The sequence below is a fragment of the Molossus molossus genome, unplaced genomic scaffold (assembly GCF_014108415.1).
Source record: "Molossus molossus isolate mMolMol1 unplaced genomic scaffold, mMolMol1.p scaffold_m16_p_11, whole genome shotgun sequence".
Lineage (NCBI taxonomy): Eukaryota > Metazoa > Chordata > Mammalia > Chiroptera > Molossidae > Molossus > Molossus molossus.
Window position 1 is genome coordinate 73416951 of NW_023425346.1, and position 14656 is coordinate 73431606.

The 14656-nt window shown below is 50.0% G+C and overlaps 2 protein-coding genes across 4 annotated transcripts; both read right to left on the reverse strand.

The window, feature by feature from the left end:
* Positions 1-2750: 2750 nt before the first annotated feature.
* HOXD8 (homeobox D8) lies at positions 2751-5227 on the reverse strand. 3 transcript variants are annotated; one of them, XM_036254806.1, is made up of 3 exons: positions 4905-5198; positions 4165-4772; positions 2751-3803 (listed from the first exon to the last, which is right to left on the reverse strand). In XM_036254806.1, exons 2-3 carry the CDS (start codon positions 4724-4726, stop codon positions 3511-3513), a joined length of 855 nt encoding a protein of 284 aa, XP_036110699.1. In that variant the 5' UTR covers positions 4727-4772; positions 4905-5198; the 3' UTR covers positions 2751-3510. The 3 variants fall into 3 exon arrangements, with proteins under 3 accessions (XP_036110699.1, XP_036110700.1, XP_036110698.1); XM_036254807.1 differs by having other exon boundaries at positions 3094-3803; positions 4165-5227; XM_036254805.1 differs by lacking the exon at positions 4905-5198 and having other exon boundaries at positions 3511-3806; positions 4165-4726.
* Positions 5228-10850: 5623 nt separating this feature from the next.
* On the reverse strand, positions 10851-12266 carry HOXD9 (homeobox D9). Its single transcript, XM_036254891.1, has 2 exons — positions 11459-12266; positions 10851-11119 (listed from the first exon to the last, which is right to left on the reverse strand). Exons 1-2 carry the CDS (start codon positions 12234-12236, stop codon positions 10878-10880), a joined length of 1020 nt encoding a protein of 339 aa, XP_036110784.1. The 5' UTR covers positions 12237-12266; the 3' UTR covers positions 10851-10877.
* Positions 12267-14656: the final 2390 nt, after the last annotated feature.

Here is a 14656-nt window from a genome sequence, read left to right on the forward strand (position 1 = left end):
GTCTTTGGTTTGTGGAGGGAATCATAACAGCAGCCAGGGTCCTTTAAAATGTTCTCTCTCTTCCCCTGTCCACCACCAGATTCCCAAGGATTCAGAAAACACTGGAGAAGCACAGGACACAAGCTCGGATGTAAAATAGCAATACATTCTCCATTGAAGAATAAAATAATGTTTTTGATTATACAAGAAAAGAGGGCAAGTTGTTGGGCCCTCCTAAGCTAGAACACTTTCCGCTGGTGTGTTCATGTGGAACTGAACAGATTGTTTACTTCTTAAATTTTCTGATAATCTCAACTGTCAATTTTCTTTACCCCCTCTACTCAAAAACAGCTTTACGACCCTCCTTTTCAGCTTGGGGAAGAAGGGCTGGGAAAAGACTATGCACTGAAAAGGCAGCCATATTTGCACTTTTTCCCCTAGTGCAGGGATAAGAGATATACTGGGCTTTGTGGAACATCACAAAATGGCAATCTCTGAACTGACTTTTTCTCTAGGAACCATTGAGACCCACACTCTTTTGTTTGTTTCTGTTTCTTGCAAACAAAGAACCTAAATCACTTAGAAGGCTTGGTTCTTTCATTTTATGTTAACATTAGAGTGTCCTATTTTTCTCTAAACGGTTTACAGACCTCTTTAAGCAGATTCCCTAAGCAGTCAGGGAAAAGAAGCAGTCGCCTGGGTTTGCAAAGGGTTCGAGGAAGGTTTATGCAAATTTCTGCAGCAAAAATGTTTGTTCAGTTGCCAAAACCCAAACCCATGGGTATTAACAGATTTTAGCCAATTAGAAGAGCATCTTCCACACGTCACTGGGAGTCTGTCTGCGTGAAATACCATGATGGGCGGTTTCTAGCCACTGTAAGAAAAAAGGTGGTGAGTGTGTGTGATGTTTAATTCCCCAAGTTCTTTATTTGGAGACAAATCTATGGTTTTCTTAGCTACAAATGAAACATACATACTGACATTTATTTCCAACACTTTCTGCACATGTGCAATTATATATATATATATTTCAATCCACCAAATATATACAAAAAATGATCGAATCTGTATATGTATAAATATTCTCAAATACACCAGTAACTGCAAGTCTTTTTCTGTACATGAGCTATGCTTTTACCATGCGGTTAGGGAGACGATGGGGCCAGAAGGTACAGCACTTCCAGAGCAGCACAGAATGCAGAGGAAATAAGGACATTTTTACTCCCCTTCTTTATTTCCACATCCATCCACGCACCAGGTTACCCACCTGATAGAATCTTACCCAAATCAGTGGTTCTAAAAGTGGTATTTGGGTAGTATTCCTGAGTGAGAGAAAGCAAATTTTGCTAATAGGGGAGTCTCTTAAATGGAAGGCAGCTGGAGTTTAGCCAGTACCAGTCTCTGGCCAGCTTACCACCACCCCCACCACACACACAGGCTGTTCCCTAGTCACGCTCTCAGGCGCTTGGCATCCTTGCTCTTTATCAGCCAACAGCAGTCTCAGGCAGCACACAGAGCAAAATGTTTCCAAATCCGGCATGCACGTTTGCAGCTGTCTCTTCTCCTACAAATGTTTCTTAAGCCCCAAGACACCCATGACTTAAAATTGTCTTTCCTGGCTCAGGTCAGTGAATGCCACAGCCATGGTCTCTTCCCTGGATAAGATAGTCAGGCGGTGCTTCGCCTCTGGCCCCATCAGTGACAGTTCCCTGGTCCTTGTAGCGGAAGGCAAACAGCTCACCAAAGCCTGAGGGGTGATTGAGGCCTAAAACTATAGGATTCCATTTCCTTACCTGTGCAAGAAATGCCACTCTGGAAATTAAAACGTACCTCTTAAAAAATAAAGTCATCTAGAAAAAGCAGAGAGCTCTTCAATGTCTACCTGACAAAGATGCTTTCCCTTTTGCAGGGAGAAATGTTATTTTACTTAAATTTCTTCTCTCTTCCACCTCCTCTTCTCATAAAATGGCAGCTGCAGGAGCAGCCTCAAATGGAAAATGGATCTTGTTAATAACAGTGCAAACCCCAGCATCAGTGCGGGCTCAGCGGAATAAACTGTGGTGTAACCAGGGCTCTGGGTCATCCCCCACTGGGTCTGCAACTGGAGTCCTTTGTGAAGTTCAAAGCTTTCACAGTATCTTAGCAAGGTTATTTAAAGCAAGATGAAGCTAGGGTAGCCTAGTCAGCCCTCTCTGGAATGAAAAAGACCAACCCCCCTCCCGCATTTATTTATTTTTATGGCATGTAACCCCCACCGTTTTTTTTTTTTTTAAACCAAATAGCTTTATCGGGACACTGCCTTCATGTAAGCACAGGCAATTATTCCTAAGGAAAAGGTTTATTTGCGGCGCTCAAAGATACTAGCTCTAGAAAAAGATTCATTTCTTTATTAAGGAGCTAGCTACGTTCTGGAGCGGTTGTTTACACTCGGATTTTTCTGCATTTGCTCCCAGGGCTTGTTTCAAATAGGTGAGGCCATTCTGGAGAACAACAGAGGACGTACCAACCGACATCTGAGAAGCACACAGTAAGCTGGCTCAAAATGGGTGTGCAAACAGCGAAGGGAGTACAAATAAATATGGCACCCACTCAAAAAACTGAATCACAGCAGTGACCACAGCATTGAGACCTAGCAATTTCAGTTGATACCAAATGCAGCTCAAAACAAAAGCAAGTTTTGAAAGAAAAGGCATTCCACAAAATGACTTGCCAAAATGAAAAGTTAATGAATAAAAATGTTATGATTGGCTTTTCAAGTATTCATTCACTCTAGATTATTAAATTGTCATATCTGCATAGACTATAGAAAAAATTATTAAATGTCAACTTTGACATTGCCCTGAAACTTTTGTCACTGGCCCAACATTTCCCCCCAAGTTTAAGGAAACTGCAGAGCCGAGACTACGCATTACACTCTTCAGTTAACATGTGCTTTTCAAATATTTGGCCCAGACTCTTCCCAGAGATACTACGTTTACAAAATAAAGAAACCTCTTAAGAGTAAACAAAAGGCACCTGAACCATTATTATAAAAGCAGAAAGGAAAATACATAAATAATACATTTTAATCAAATAAAATAAAGTAAATATTCTGCAAGCATAATTTTTAAAAAATTAATAGACTTATTTTAATTTACTCACCATAAAGAAATGATTTTAAATGTTCAAGTGCACTTGTTTGATTAATAAAGCATTTTATATTCAATTATTTAGTGCTAAGTCATTAGGAAGTTTATGTTGTTGAGGCAAATCACCAGCTCAGACATTAAAAACTACCATTATAAAAATTTCACTATAAAGTCAGTATCAAATTACCCTTACATAGGACAGCTCAAGGGCTGTTTCTATTTGATACAAGAAATTTTTTTAAACACCCAAATCCCTCTCAAAGCGCAGAAACCTCAAGAGCAGTGGCATGAAGGTAGCTTGAAATACAGGTAAAGTCTTTCAACAAAGAAAATAGGTGGTATCCCACCAGCATATGTTGATCATTAGCTTTAATAGTCTGTGGTAAATTTTTAAAGGTAGAAGTTAATTCGTGGGGCCTTCAGTTCTGTCTTCCTCCAGCTCTTGGACTTCCTTTTTAGTTTCCCCATCCTTCACCTCCTGTCGGGAAACTGGGAATTTGTCCTTGTTATTCTCCTTTTTCCATTTCATTCTCCTGTTCTGGAACCAGATTTTTACCTGTCTCTCTGTGAGGGCTAGGGCGTGGGAAACCTCGATTCTTCTCTTTCTGGTCAGATAAGGGTTAAAAAGGAATTCCTTCTCCAGCTCTAGGGTTTGGAAACGACTGTAGGTTTGTCTTCCTCTTCGTCGACCAGGAGCTGCTGATTAAAACAAAAAAAGAGAAAAATAAATATATTTTTTAAATGGTGTCTCTGCAGGTTGCTGGAAGTTGCTGGAGTGGGTCTAAGGGATGAAATATACGAAACTCTCTTTAGCTCTGATATATGTATGATGTGCAGAAGAGGGGGAGAGAGAGATCTTCACAATTATTCTGTCACCATCATCTTTTCGTGGTTTCTACTTTAAGGAAAAAAGTCTGTATCACTTTATGAATAAGAGCCACTGTAGCAACACAAGAAGGAAAAGGACAGGGAGAGGGAAAGGGGTTTTAAAACTAGAACGTGAGAGGAAAGCAGATTTCTCCCCCTCTCCCCGCTTAAAAAAAAAATGCATCCCAACCTTGTGGTCTCATCCAGGGAAACATTTGAGAAGGAGACGAGCTCTGATTTAAGTGGTCTGGGTCCTCGCCAATATTACCACTGGACGATTTACAGTCAGGATATTGTACCAGCTCGGCCTCTTGCTGGGTCGTAAAAATCGGCTGTCTCTGTAAGTTATCGTATCCGTAAAACTTCGCGGGCTCCCCGTGACAGGCAATCCCGCCGCAGGGGGGAGGCGGCGGCGGAGGATGCGGAGGAGGAGGGGGAACGGCCTGGTAGGCTGCGGCCGGGCTGCCCCCGCCGGGGTGGTAGTAGTCCTGGCCGGGGCCCAGGCCGCCCCCACCACCGCAACCCGGCCCGGCGGGCGGCGACGACGGGTGCGGGTGCGCGTGCGCCTGCGGGGGCGCGTGCGGGAAGCCAGCGGCGCTGTTGCCATAGAGTTGCAGGGCGGCGGCGTGGCGGCCGCCGACCTCAGGCGCGAAGTGACAGTCGTAGTAAGTGGGATTGATGGCCTCGCCCGCCGCGGCCGCGGCCGCCGCCTTGTACTTGGAGTACAGCGGGTTCACGAAGTACGAGCTCATCGGGGCGGCGGCGGCGGCGGCGGCCCGGGGCCGAAATAGGGCGGCCCTGAGCGGGCGGGCGGCGCGGAGCAGGCAGGGAGCGCGCCTCAGCGCGGCCGCACTGCCGCAGGGACCTCTGGGGCAGCTGCTCGCGCCTCTGGAGCCGCCAGGTTACGTTGCTGCTGCCGCCCGCTCGCACGTCGCCTCTGAGGCTCGGCAGCCGCGGGCGCTCGCTTACTGGGCGCTCATGCCCGGCTCTGGCTCCCGCCGCCTCGGCCTCGCACCGCCTCCCTTGTGGGTCGCGGGGCCTCACCCAGCCCCCGCGCTCGCCGCCCGCCCGGCCTCTCCCTGCGCGCGCCGGCTTGGCCGCAATATAATCGCCGACGCCCCGGGTGACCTGCCCTGCTGCCTCCACTGTTTCCTCTCAGGCACCAGGCGGCCCTCTGCGCACCGGGACAAGAAAAAAAGTGCGCCCGGCCCACGGGGACACTCTTTGGCTTCGATTTACAAACCCCCCGCTCTGGAGGGAAAAGGAAAAAAAAAACACCCTCTGCCCGTCGCCACCTCTCACCTCGCCCCCCCCGCGGCCCCCTCCCACCGCTCTCGCCGCCGCCGCCGCCGCCGAGGCTGCCGCCCCGGTGCGCCCCGGCGAGGCATTTTCGCACCACGCCACTGCGCGGAGAGAGAGCGAGATGGAGGCGAGATAACCGCGCGGAGGGATCCGAGGCGACACCACTGCTCTCGACGGGACTCCTCACGCTCCCGGGGAGATGCCTCCGCCGCCCTTAAAGGGGGACCATAAAGCAGCACTGCCAAGGGCTCTCGGTGCCCCTGGAGCCCAGGGAATGTGGGTCGCGGCTAACGGGGCAGGGGTGCAGCAGAACCTTACACTTGGGTGGGAGGCACGGAGGCCACTCCCAGGAGGCTGCAGAGCAAATGACTCTCTCCCCCGGTCCCCGGAGCAGCCCCGCAGAAGTTGGCGGTGGCTTTTGCACCTCTGGACACGTGGGCGCATCCCAAGAACATGGGCAAGCTGTGTAGACGGACCGGACCGGACTTTTTGGGTTAGGTCCTATTCACGTAACTTGATTAAAGACCACAAGGGTGACCCTCCCCCCAAAAGAAAACGGTATTATCAAAGAGAATCTAAGCCCTCCTTTTCCAGCCGAGCGGGCCTTGTGGAAATGAGATGTACATTTACCCTTGACGCACTGCACGCCTGGCTGAGGCTCCCAGGTTAATTGATATTTAATGGAAATCATGCCCATGAATATAGTTTCCATCATTTCACCCTTGATAGACGTCAGCACCAGGCGCAGGGGGGAAGCTGAAGAATGTGGGGAGGGAGGCATTAGCATTGCTGAGGGAGTAAATAAAAAAGCGGACAGAAATGTTCCAAGGCGGGAAGGAGGACTCACGCTGGGGTGCCTGGTATTTCCTAGGGCAGAACGCGCGGCTCACGGGTCTCAGCCCCTGTGTGGAGCGGACCAGGGCAGGCGGTGTGTGGCCCCCCTCCGTCCCCAACGTGACTTCGAGCTGGCCTTGGGATCGTGCTGGTTCCAGGCAGCTGCAGGCGGCACCCATCTCCTGCTAATGATTTTAGTTCACCCGCCCAGTGTGTGCAGTTACTGCCTAGAGTAGGCGCCCTGCTCAGCTGTAAAAGTTACTAATTTTTCCAAAGAAAAGAAAGAGAACGCTCGTCCTAGCTTGTGAGTGATGAGGAAAACAAGTGTCTAGAGTCATTTGGGCAAGTCCAATGTGAATCGCAAATATGAAGGTCGCTCTAAAGCTGGAGTTACACCACCAACCAACCACCTTCTCTCTCCCACATTTTTTTAACCCCCTCTCAACTCCCGTTTTAATGTCCAATAAATGTGATAGGTCTCTGTTGAGTGACTTTTCCCTTGCCTTCTCGGCCTTTATCGTGGGTTCTTTGGGTGACCCAGCCGTTTCCTTTGGAGGATAATCCATTGTTGTAATGGCGCCGGGCCCGCCGGCCTTGGGAACCAACCTGGAAAACCCTGAGCCCATTGAGGAAGCTCCCGCTAATGCTGAAACCTTCCACGCCGGGTTTTCACGCCAAATGCAAATCTCTAAAAACTCCAGGTGGCCCGCAAAGGCGCCCCAGGCCAGTGATTTCACCTACTTCTCTCTCCTTGTGGGTTGCCCCAGCCTGAGTGCGAGCCTGAGGTCAGTCCCGGTGGACTGAGTGTCATATTTTGCAAATGGAGAAAATAAGGTTGAGATGGAAAGGCATAACAAGATAATGTCTAAGACTCAGTTGTTTTTACAGGAAATGACTGGAAATGGTTAAGGTAAACGGATTACTAATAAATCTCCAGATGATAAGGGCATACTTTAGTTTTTAAATTAGCAGAGTGCAGGAGACTATTGTTGTGGGACTGTTGGAGGGTAGGGATTTGTTTTGTGGTGGTTTTCTGTCGATTATCGCCAGGTAAAACCTACTTTAAATCCTAAGGCGAACGAACGGATTCTGACAGTTAACGATTTGCATTTCATCCTTGCAAATATCTAATTTTAAAGTATTATTTTCAACAAAGCCTTGGAACTAACTTTGTAATTGTGCCTTTTTAATTTCACTGTTTGGCATACGGGCGTTTGCGTGTTTAAACACTGGATAAAAGAGTGGGTCTGGAATGGAATGGGGAAAAAGAAGAGGGAGCCCAGATCTCAATATTGTAAGGCGTCTTCTAGAACTGTAATTCCTGAGGGTGAAAAAGAAATACAAATACTACAAAATTCATTTCTACATTTTCTGGCCTAATTAAAAAAAAACATTACAACACGACATTCCCTCTTGGGACAAAACACTTAATTTTTCTTTCAAGCATTTGTTTATAATTTGAATGGCAAAAGACCACGATTAACTTCGTAAATAAAGATCTATGACTTTACAGGCTTCTGTTTTGATAGAATGCATTAACTTACCATAATGTTTAGTTTCAGCAGTTCCATAGTCCAAATTTTCTGAAATCCTGACTAAGCCAAAAATGTATCTCTAACAAAGCGGCTGTAGCATTTAATAGTGCACATTGCTTCTTTTTTGTTAAATTTATTTTAATTTTGAATTAAAAATAAGATTGTAAATATTTTAAATCAAAACCTTTCTTCACAGTAATGCCAGCTTTACGAGATCACAAAGTGGAGCAACGGCGCTCTCTAGTGGCCAAATGCCACCTCGAGCCGACAGAACTTAACTTCTCTTTATTGGACACAAACCAACTTCAATCTAGTTCTTCAGTTTCGGACTTGGATCGCTGAGGCTAATAATGCTTCATCTCTTTGATTGTCAACAAATCTAGTGCAGCAAGCAGGGGCTCCTAAGTGCCAAATATATTTTTGTGCCCCCAAGAGCTTCCCGAAATGTCTTTTTCAAAAGCTCCCAACCCTTCTTTTGCCAGACACAGTAGGTCCTCATATTGTAATCACCCACAATTATAGGATGGACTAGATTTAACAAAAATCCCAGCTTTCTAAATATCAACTGAAACAGGATTTTTTTTTCCAGAGAAGCCAAGAACTTCAAAAACTAAGAAAATATAGAAGTTAACTTTATTTTTTTCTTTTAAAGCTGTTATTCTTAGCATTAAATCATATTTGCTATTTTAATTTTGTAATTTTAATGTTTCAGGTCCATTTCGCTGGGCAATGGGTAAGGGGCGTGGAGAAATCAAGTTGAAAACTTTTTTCTAGATTTCTGAGTGTTTCTCTGGAAAGTCCCTGTTGGGCCTGTGTTCACTGGAACATGTATGCACAATAAATGATATTTTATATTTAAAATCACAGAACGAAATTAATTGACTAAGCATTCCACTTGAAAAAAAATTTTAAAGACTTTAGTCAGCTTAGTGTTCTGTGCGAAATTAATCTTTTTTTCTCATTTTTCAAACACGCTTTCCTCCAACTCAGCAGTAACTATTATATTTTCTATAACCAAATATATATAATGGCCAGCAATGTTTTTGCTGCAAAGTTTGGAGTGGAGGGCCAGATATTTTTGTTAAAAGGCATTTACATAACTTCATTTTTTCCCAACGTCCATTTGGCTGGGAGACCCTCAGCCGAGTAAATGACCAAAGATCACTAACTCCCCCACCTCCGAATAAAAGGCCGCTTTAAAAACAAACAAGAAAGAACTAGCTAGACCTCGGCCATAGTAAATATTATAAAGAGCCACCCACCGTAGGCTAATTCTAATACCCAGACCATTTTAAAAATCAGAAATACATCATCTCCTCCTTCCTATCCAACATTCCCATTTTTATTTCCCAGGTGCTCACACCTCACTGGGAGCACCGAAGCCCCTTCCTTGTTGGTCCAACGCAGTCTTGTTTATATTTTATTGTCCAGATTTTAAGACCCAGTTTTTGTCTGCATTTTTCCTTTTCTCCTACAAACACAAACATCAAAATGAGACGGTTTCAAAGCGAAGCGCCGGACCTGTCGTAAACTCATTACCTCCAGACGTCTCGCCGGCTTGATGGCTTTATGACACCTTGGCTCTTCCTGTTTTCAAAGAGCCCTAGGTATCGAGTTAGCCGCAGGGGCGGGGGTACGCAGCACCTTCTGCCGGATCTGGGCCTTGGCTTTCCCTCCCAGCATCCCACCCCCCCCTTTGCCTTCCTTCAAGTCCCCTCTTTCATCAGGAACCGCCCCCCCCCCCCCACCCTGCCATTGCCCCCGCCTTCCGCCCAGCCTGGGCCGCCCGGCGCCGCAGCCTCCACGGCCTGCAAGAGCTGTGCTGGGCCCGAAACCTCACTTACAATGACCTTCATTTTAGCCTCTGAATGCGGCTCTCAGAGGGCCTAGCTGGGAGCTAAAGGCTCACAGAAACTGGGTTGGGGAGGGGGAGGGGAGTTGGAGGTAGTTGCGGAAGAGCCTTGACCATTTTGATCTGCTAAGGTCACTTTGGGGCTCCAATGGGGAGGGGTGGGAGCTCACAGCCTGACCGGTTCAGGCCTCCCGGAGCCAGCCAGCACTGCGGAGCTGGAGGAGTTGCTCCACAGTGCAGAGTTGGCCTTTTCCTTGTTTGTTGGGGTGGGGTGTTGTCAATGCCTGGGACTCCATGAGCAGATTGAGGCAAGGGGTAGGGTGTGCCAAAGCCCCAGTGAGAGGGTGCCTGGCTTCTGGGGCCCTTCCTCTCCTCTGGGCTCAGATGTGAGGCTGACACTGGGTCCAGAGCACAGAGTTCACCAAGGTACTGAAAGCAAACTAGGGGAGGGACAAGCCGCCAACAGCCACCCAGGTGCTGTGCTCTAGGCTGGGTCTACTCACACAAAGGGAGAATGGGAGGCACATAAGGGAGATCTCTGAAGTGGAAGGACCTCGGATTTTTAGCAGTGTCTCCCTCCCAGGGATGGGAGAAAAGACCAGAGAGGGTGACATTTTGCAGAGAGACAGAGAAAGCAGGCACACAGCGTTCAGGGCCAGTGTCTGGGCTCCATTTGATCAGGTCAGCATTTATTGGTAGGAAGCGGTAACATTTACAACTGGTCCTCAGGCAGGAACCGGGAGGGCCTACACCCACGGCCCCTCATGAGAGCCGAGCCCTCCTGGGGACAGTGGCTCCTCTAGTGCACTGAGAATACACCCCCCCACACACACACACACACACTGGAGGTTCTGGGCTCCTCTTTGGGTTTCCTTCCAGGTCTCTGTCAAGGGCCCAAGGGCTTCCCGAAGAAAGGGGGCTTTCATAACCGTTGGGCTACCCAGCCGGGCCTCTTGGGCCTCCACACTGTCGTCAACTGCCTTCATTCTCGGAAGTGAGGCGCTTGTGGCCCCTGCTTGAGCAGCGTGAGGGGCTAAACTACAGCACTTTTCAGAAACATGGAGGACATTTACAAAGGAGAGAGCTGTTGAAGCCAACGTGCACTCACAAAATACAGCATTTCCTAAGGAACCAACAGGGGCAGGAAAGGGAGGGCGCAGGGCAGGGCAAAACCCCAAAGCCACCTGGTTTCTCCAACACATAAGCGAGCAAATACAGAGTCTCCCAAATACCTCACAGAGACCAACCACACAGTCATTTCTACCTAAAAACGGGGTAAAATGTCCGAGTCGCTGGAGAGTTTCTGGAAATCAAGCACCCACAAAGAAAAAACCCCACTGCCATTGCAAAGCAGAGCGGTCCTGCCAGCGCCTCGCCCAGTCAGTCTCCTTTGGGGCATTTCTCCTTGCTCATCTTTTTCATTTTCATCCTACGATTCTGGAACCAAATTTTGACTTGTCTCTCTGTGAGGTTTAGAGTCCTTGCCACCTCGTAGCGCCGGTCCCGGGTGAGGTACATGTTGAAGAGGAATTCCTTTTCCAGCTCCAGCGTCTGGTATTTGGTGTAGGGACAGCGCTTTTTCCGGGTGGAGCGAGCGTGAATCCAGTTTGCGGCGGGGTTGTCTATGAAGAGAGGGGTTTGGAGAAGGGGAGCGGAGGGGAGGTAGGGAGAGACGACAAGGTGGGGGAGAGAGGTCGTTAAATTAATTTCACCAAGGATGGTCGCTTTTCACAACTTGAGGGAATTATCATAAAAAGCCTTAATGCTCGCGCTCTGGTCGCCGTACATACCGCGCACCCAGGGTAGGTGGTTATGGGAAGCTTTTTTATGGATGCGTGTTGCTCGCTGAGGCTAGGGTAGGCGGCTAGACGTTTTTATAGGTTAGTAAAACTATCAGTTTTGCACATTTGAGCCTTACAGGTTTCAGCAATAAATCAGGGGGCAATTTCTTTTGCACTTACTTGGGTCAAGTTGCTGCGGTGGCGGCTGCGGATGCTGCTTCTCCTCCTCCTTTAGCGGGCAGCCTGGGCTCGGGTGGTCGCTGCAAGCCGAGGGCTCCGACGAGCCGCCTGCCCCGGCCCTGATCCCTGCCCCGGGCCGGGTTCCCCCAGCCGCCGCTGCCGCCTTGTCCCGTAGGAACGAGTTGCATGAGAACTCGGGGTCGCCGCTCCCCTGGGACTCTCGGGCCGCAGAGCACTCAGTCTGTTTGGTGGAGGAAGACGAGGAAGTGGAGGAGGAGGTGGCGACGGCCGCAGGGGTCGGGGCCGCTCCGGTTTCAGGCTTAATCCCGTAGTGGCGCCTGTTGGGTGGGCCGCCGGGGCCGGGACTGGGACCAGGGCCGGGGCCACAGTCACCTCCGCCACCGCTGCCGCCGCCGCCCGCGCCGCCTGGGAAGCCGGGCAGCGGTTCCATCCAGGAGCGCATATAGCGGCCGGGCTCGGAAGCGGCAGCAGCCAGGGGCGGCGGGGGCACGTACGGGTGGTAGAGGCCGCTCATCGCCGCCGCCGCCGGGGGCTGGGCGGGCACCGCGGACCACGAGGCTGAGAACACGGTCGATTTGGGGGCAAAACTACACGAGGCAAACTCAGCGGCGGCAGCGGCCGGGCTGTCGGCCACACCTGCGGGCCTGCCCTGCGCGCCGGGCCCGGGCGGTCCGAAGCGCGCGGCGAACACCTCGTCGCCCTCATGGCCTATGAGCGAGTCCACGTAGTAGTTGCTGAGGGTGCCACTGGAGGACATTTTGAGGCGCCGTGCGCTCCCACCCAAGGTTACACTGCCCGCCGCGGCGCCGCTCCCCGCCGGCGCCCTAGCCGCCGACTAGTTCGCAGGCTGCAGCCTCCACCATTGGTCGCGCGGCCCACGTGATCATATTTACCAATACCGGGAGTAAATCAGTCCGCTAAACTGGGGGCCGCTGTGATTAAAAAAAAAAAATCATCATCAACATAAGCGCCGCAATTAGAGCCCGCGCGTCCCGGCCCCTGCGCCGGACTTGGCCCAGCCAAACTCTGCAAGCCCGGCGACTACTAGGACCACACGCCCGCCTGCGGCCGGAGGAGGCGCTGGGGACTATTTGTTCTCCTCCTCTTGCAGCCCTTGGTCTTCAGTCCCGTCCCGACGCTGCCTCCCCAGCTCCTGGGCTCCGAGCTACCAGCCGCGTGTCCTGCGCTCACCCAGCATTTGGCCAGAGCCGGGATCAGCCAGGGCCACGAAGGGCCGGTGCTGGCCCCAGGCAGGCCGGCCTTCAGAGGCGGCCCCCTGGCGCCAGAGGGGAGTTCTTCTTCCTTAGCCTCTCTCCCTACCCAAACCCACCCCCTCCCTATACATACCCACACACACGCTCTCACAGCTTGTCGTGTTGTTTAAAACAGGTGGAAGACCTTTGTAATGATATTATGCCTTTCAATAAAAATTTTATGAGGTGTATTTGATTATAGATTAATGTGTCCCTAATAAAACGGACGGATGGAGCAGCTCGGAGGGCCCCCTCCCCCTACCACACTCACACACGCTCGCGCAGCCACACACACCCCCGACGTGAGGCTGAGCACACGCCGTGGCCCGACGGGTGAGCTGGGGCGGCCTGGCTCACGGGCTGGGCCTGATGGCGGCCACGGCCGAGGCTTCTGTCTGCCCTTGGAAGGGCCGGCAGGAAGGCGAGTCGGCACCGCGCGCACAGTGGCAGCCAGGGTGCCTTGTCTTCTCCAGGACTGCTGCAAATGCCCTGGAAGAGAACACGCCATAGGGCAGAACCCAAATGCTAGCGCAAGACACGCTCCCGCCTGCCACCCAACCCTGCCTCCACGAGGCTAGCAGAGACCGCATCTCCCAAGGCAGGGCCTCTTCGTGTGGTTCTCACTTAGAAGCCTCCAAGTAGATGTCTGAATGTCTTTAAAATGGCCTGGTCCTTGGGCCACTCTCTTCCGATCTTTTTTTTTTTTTTTGCCTCCAGCGGTAATGCTGGGCAGCCTTGAATCTGAGGGAAATGCCCATTGTCACTCCCAAATCCATGGTACAAAGCCTCAGCTTGGCTGGGAACTGAGACAAAAGCAGCCTGGTGCAGGCGGCGGACGATATATTCCTTGCTCTACAAGTTGCCCAGCTCACCCTTGGAGGGCTCCTAGCCCACCCCGAGCCCCGGAAAGGAAGGGGGAAATGGCTACTTATGTCCTGATTGATTGTTTTTGCCATTAGCTTTCTGATTTTGTTCCAGAGGAGCTGCCTTTGCCTGTAGCACGGTTTTCCTCCTGAGATGTGGCCCCCTGTCAACAACTAGTGGTGTTCTCCACATCGTGGGGGGAACGGAAAAGTTAAAATTGCCCCCCTCCTGCTGAACCAATGGAGGTCTGGGGCAAATTGATTCCAGTGTTCCCAACCTGGCATTTATTCGGACATCGCTCTCTCCCACTCCTAGGAAATAGCTCCCCTAAAAGGTTCTGTCTTAGAACTGGAAAAGGTTCTTGGTTTTGAGAAGGAAGTTTAAAACTCTGAATAAATACAGAGTCTGCCAAAGACTCCCTGGATGAGAGTTCTAACACTTAGAGCCCCTAAATATAGGATTGTTCTTAGGGGAAAAGAGGGGGGGGGTTAAAAGAACGTGTTTTGTGAAACTGCTTGAAGCTATTGGAGAGCCTTTGAAACTGCAGCACAACCTGGAGTAACGGATTCTCTGTCAGTAATTCTTTCCAAGGCCTCTCTTTCCTTCTCCCTGGCAGAACTAGATAGTCTGGACTCTCTTGGGCTGAGGATCCTCCAGTATATATACTGTTGAAAGCTGGGGTTTTCCAAGCCATGGCGGCAGCTGGAACATTGGACTTCATGGGAAGTTATGTTCATTTGCAAATTCTTTCAGTCAACCTTTGTACATTTTCTTGCCTCCTAGATTCTGTGGCTCCAACCAGCATTTTGTAATTAAATAGAGGGAGAATTTTCTAGGGGAAATAAATATTTTCTTCCTTTAAAAAAAATTTCATGTGGACCACTAAAAGGTAATGACTGAGCATAAAATCCATCCACAAGGAAACTAAGACAAAGTGGGATGGAACAACTCACCCATCCTCTGCTTCGCTGTGGCCTGGCTGTCTTGCGCTTGGAATGGGGGTGAGAATGAGGAAATGGGGGGCAGAATTGGATCCGATGCAATGCTAAGCTGCTGCTTG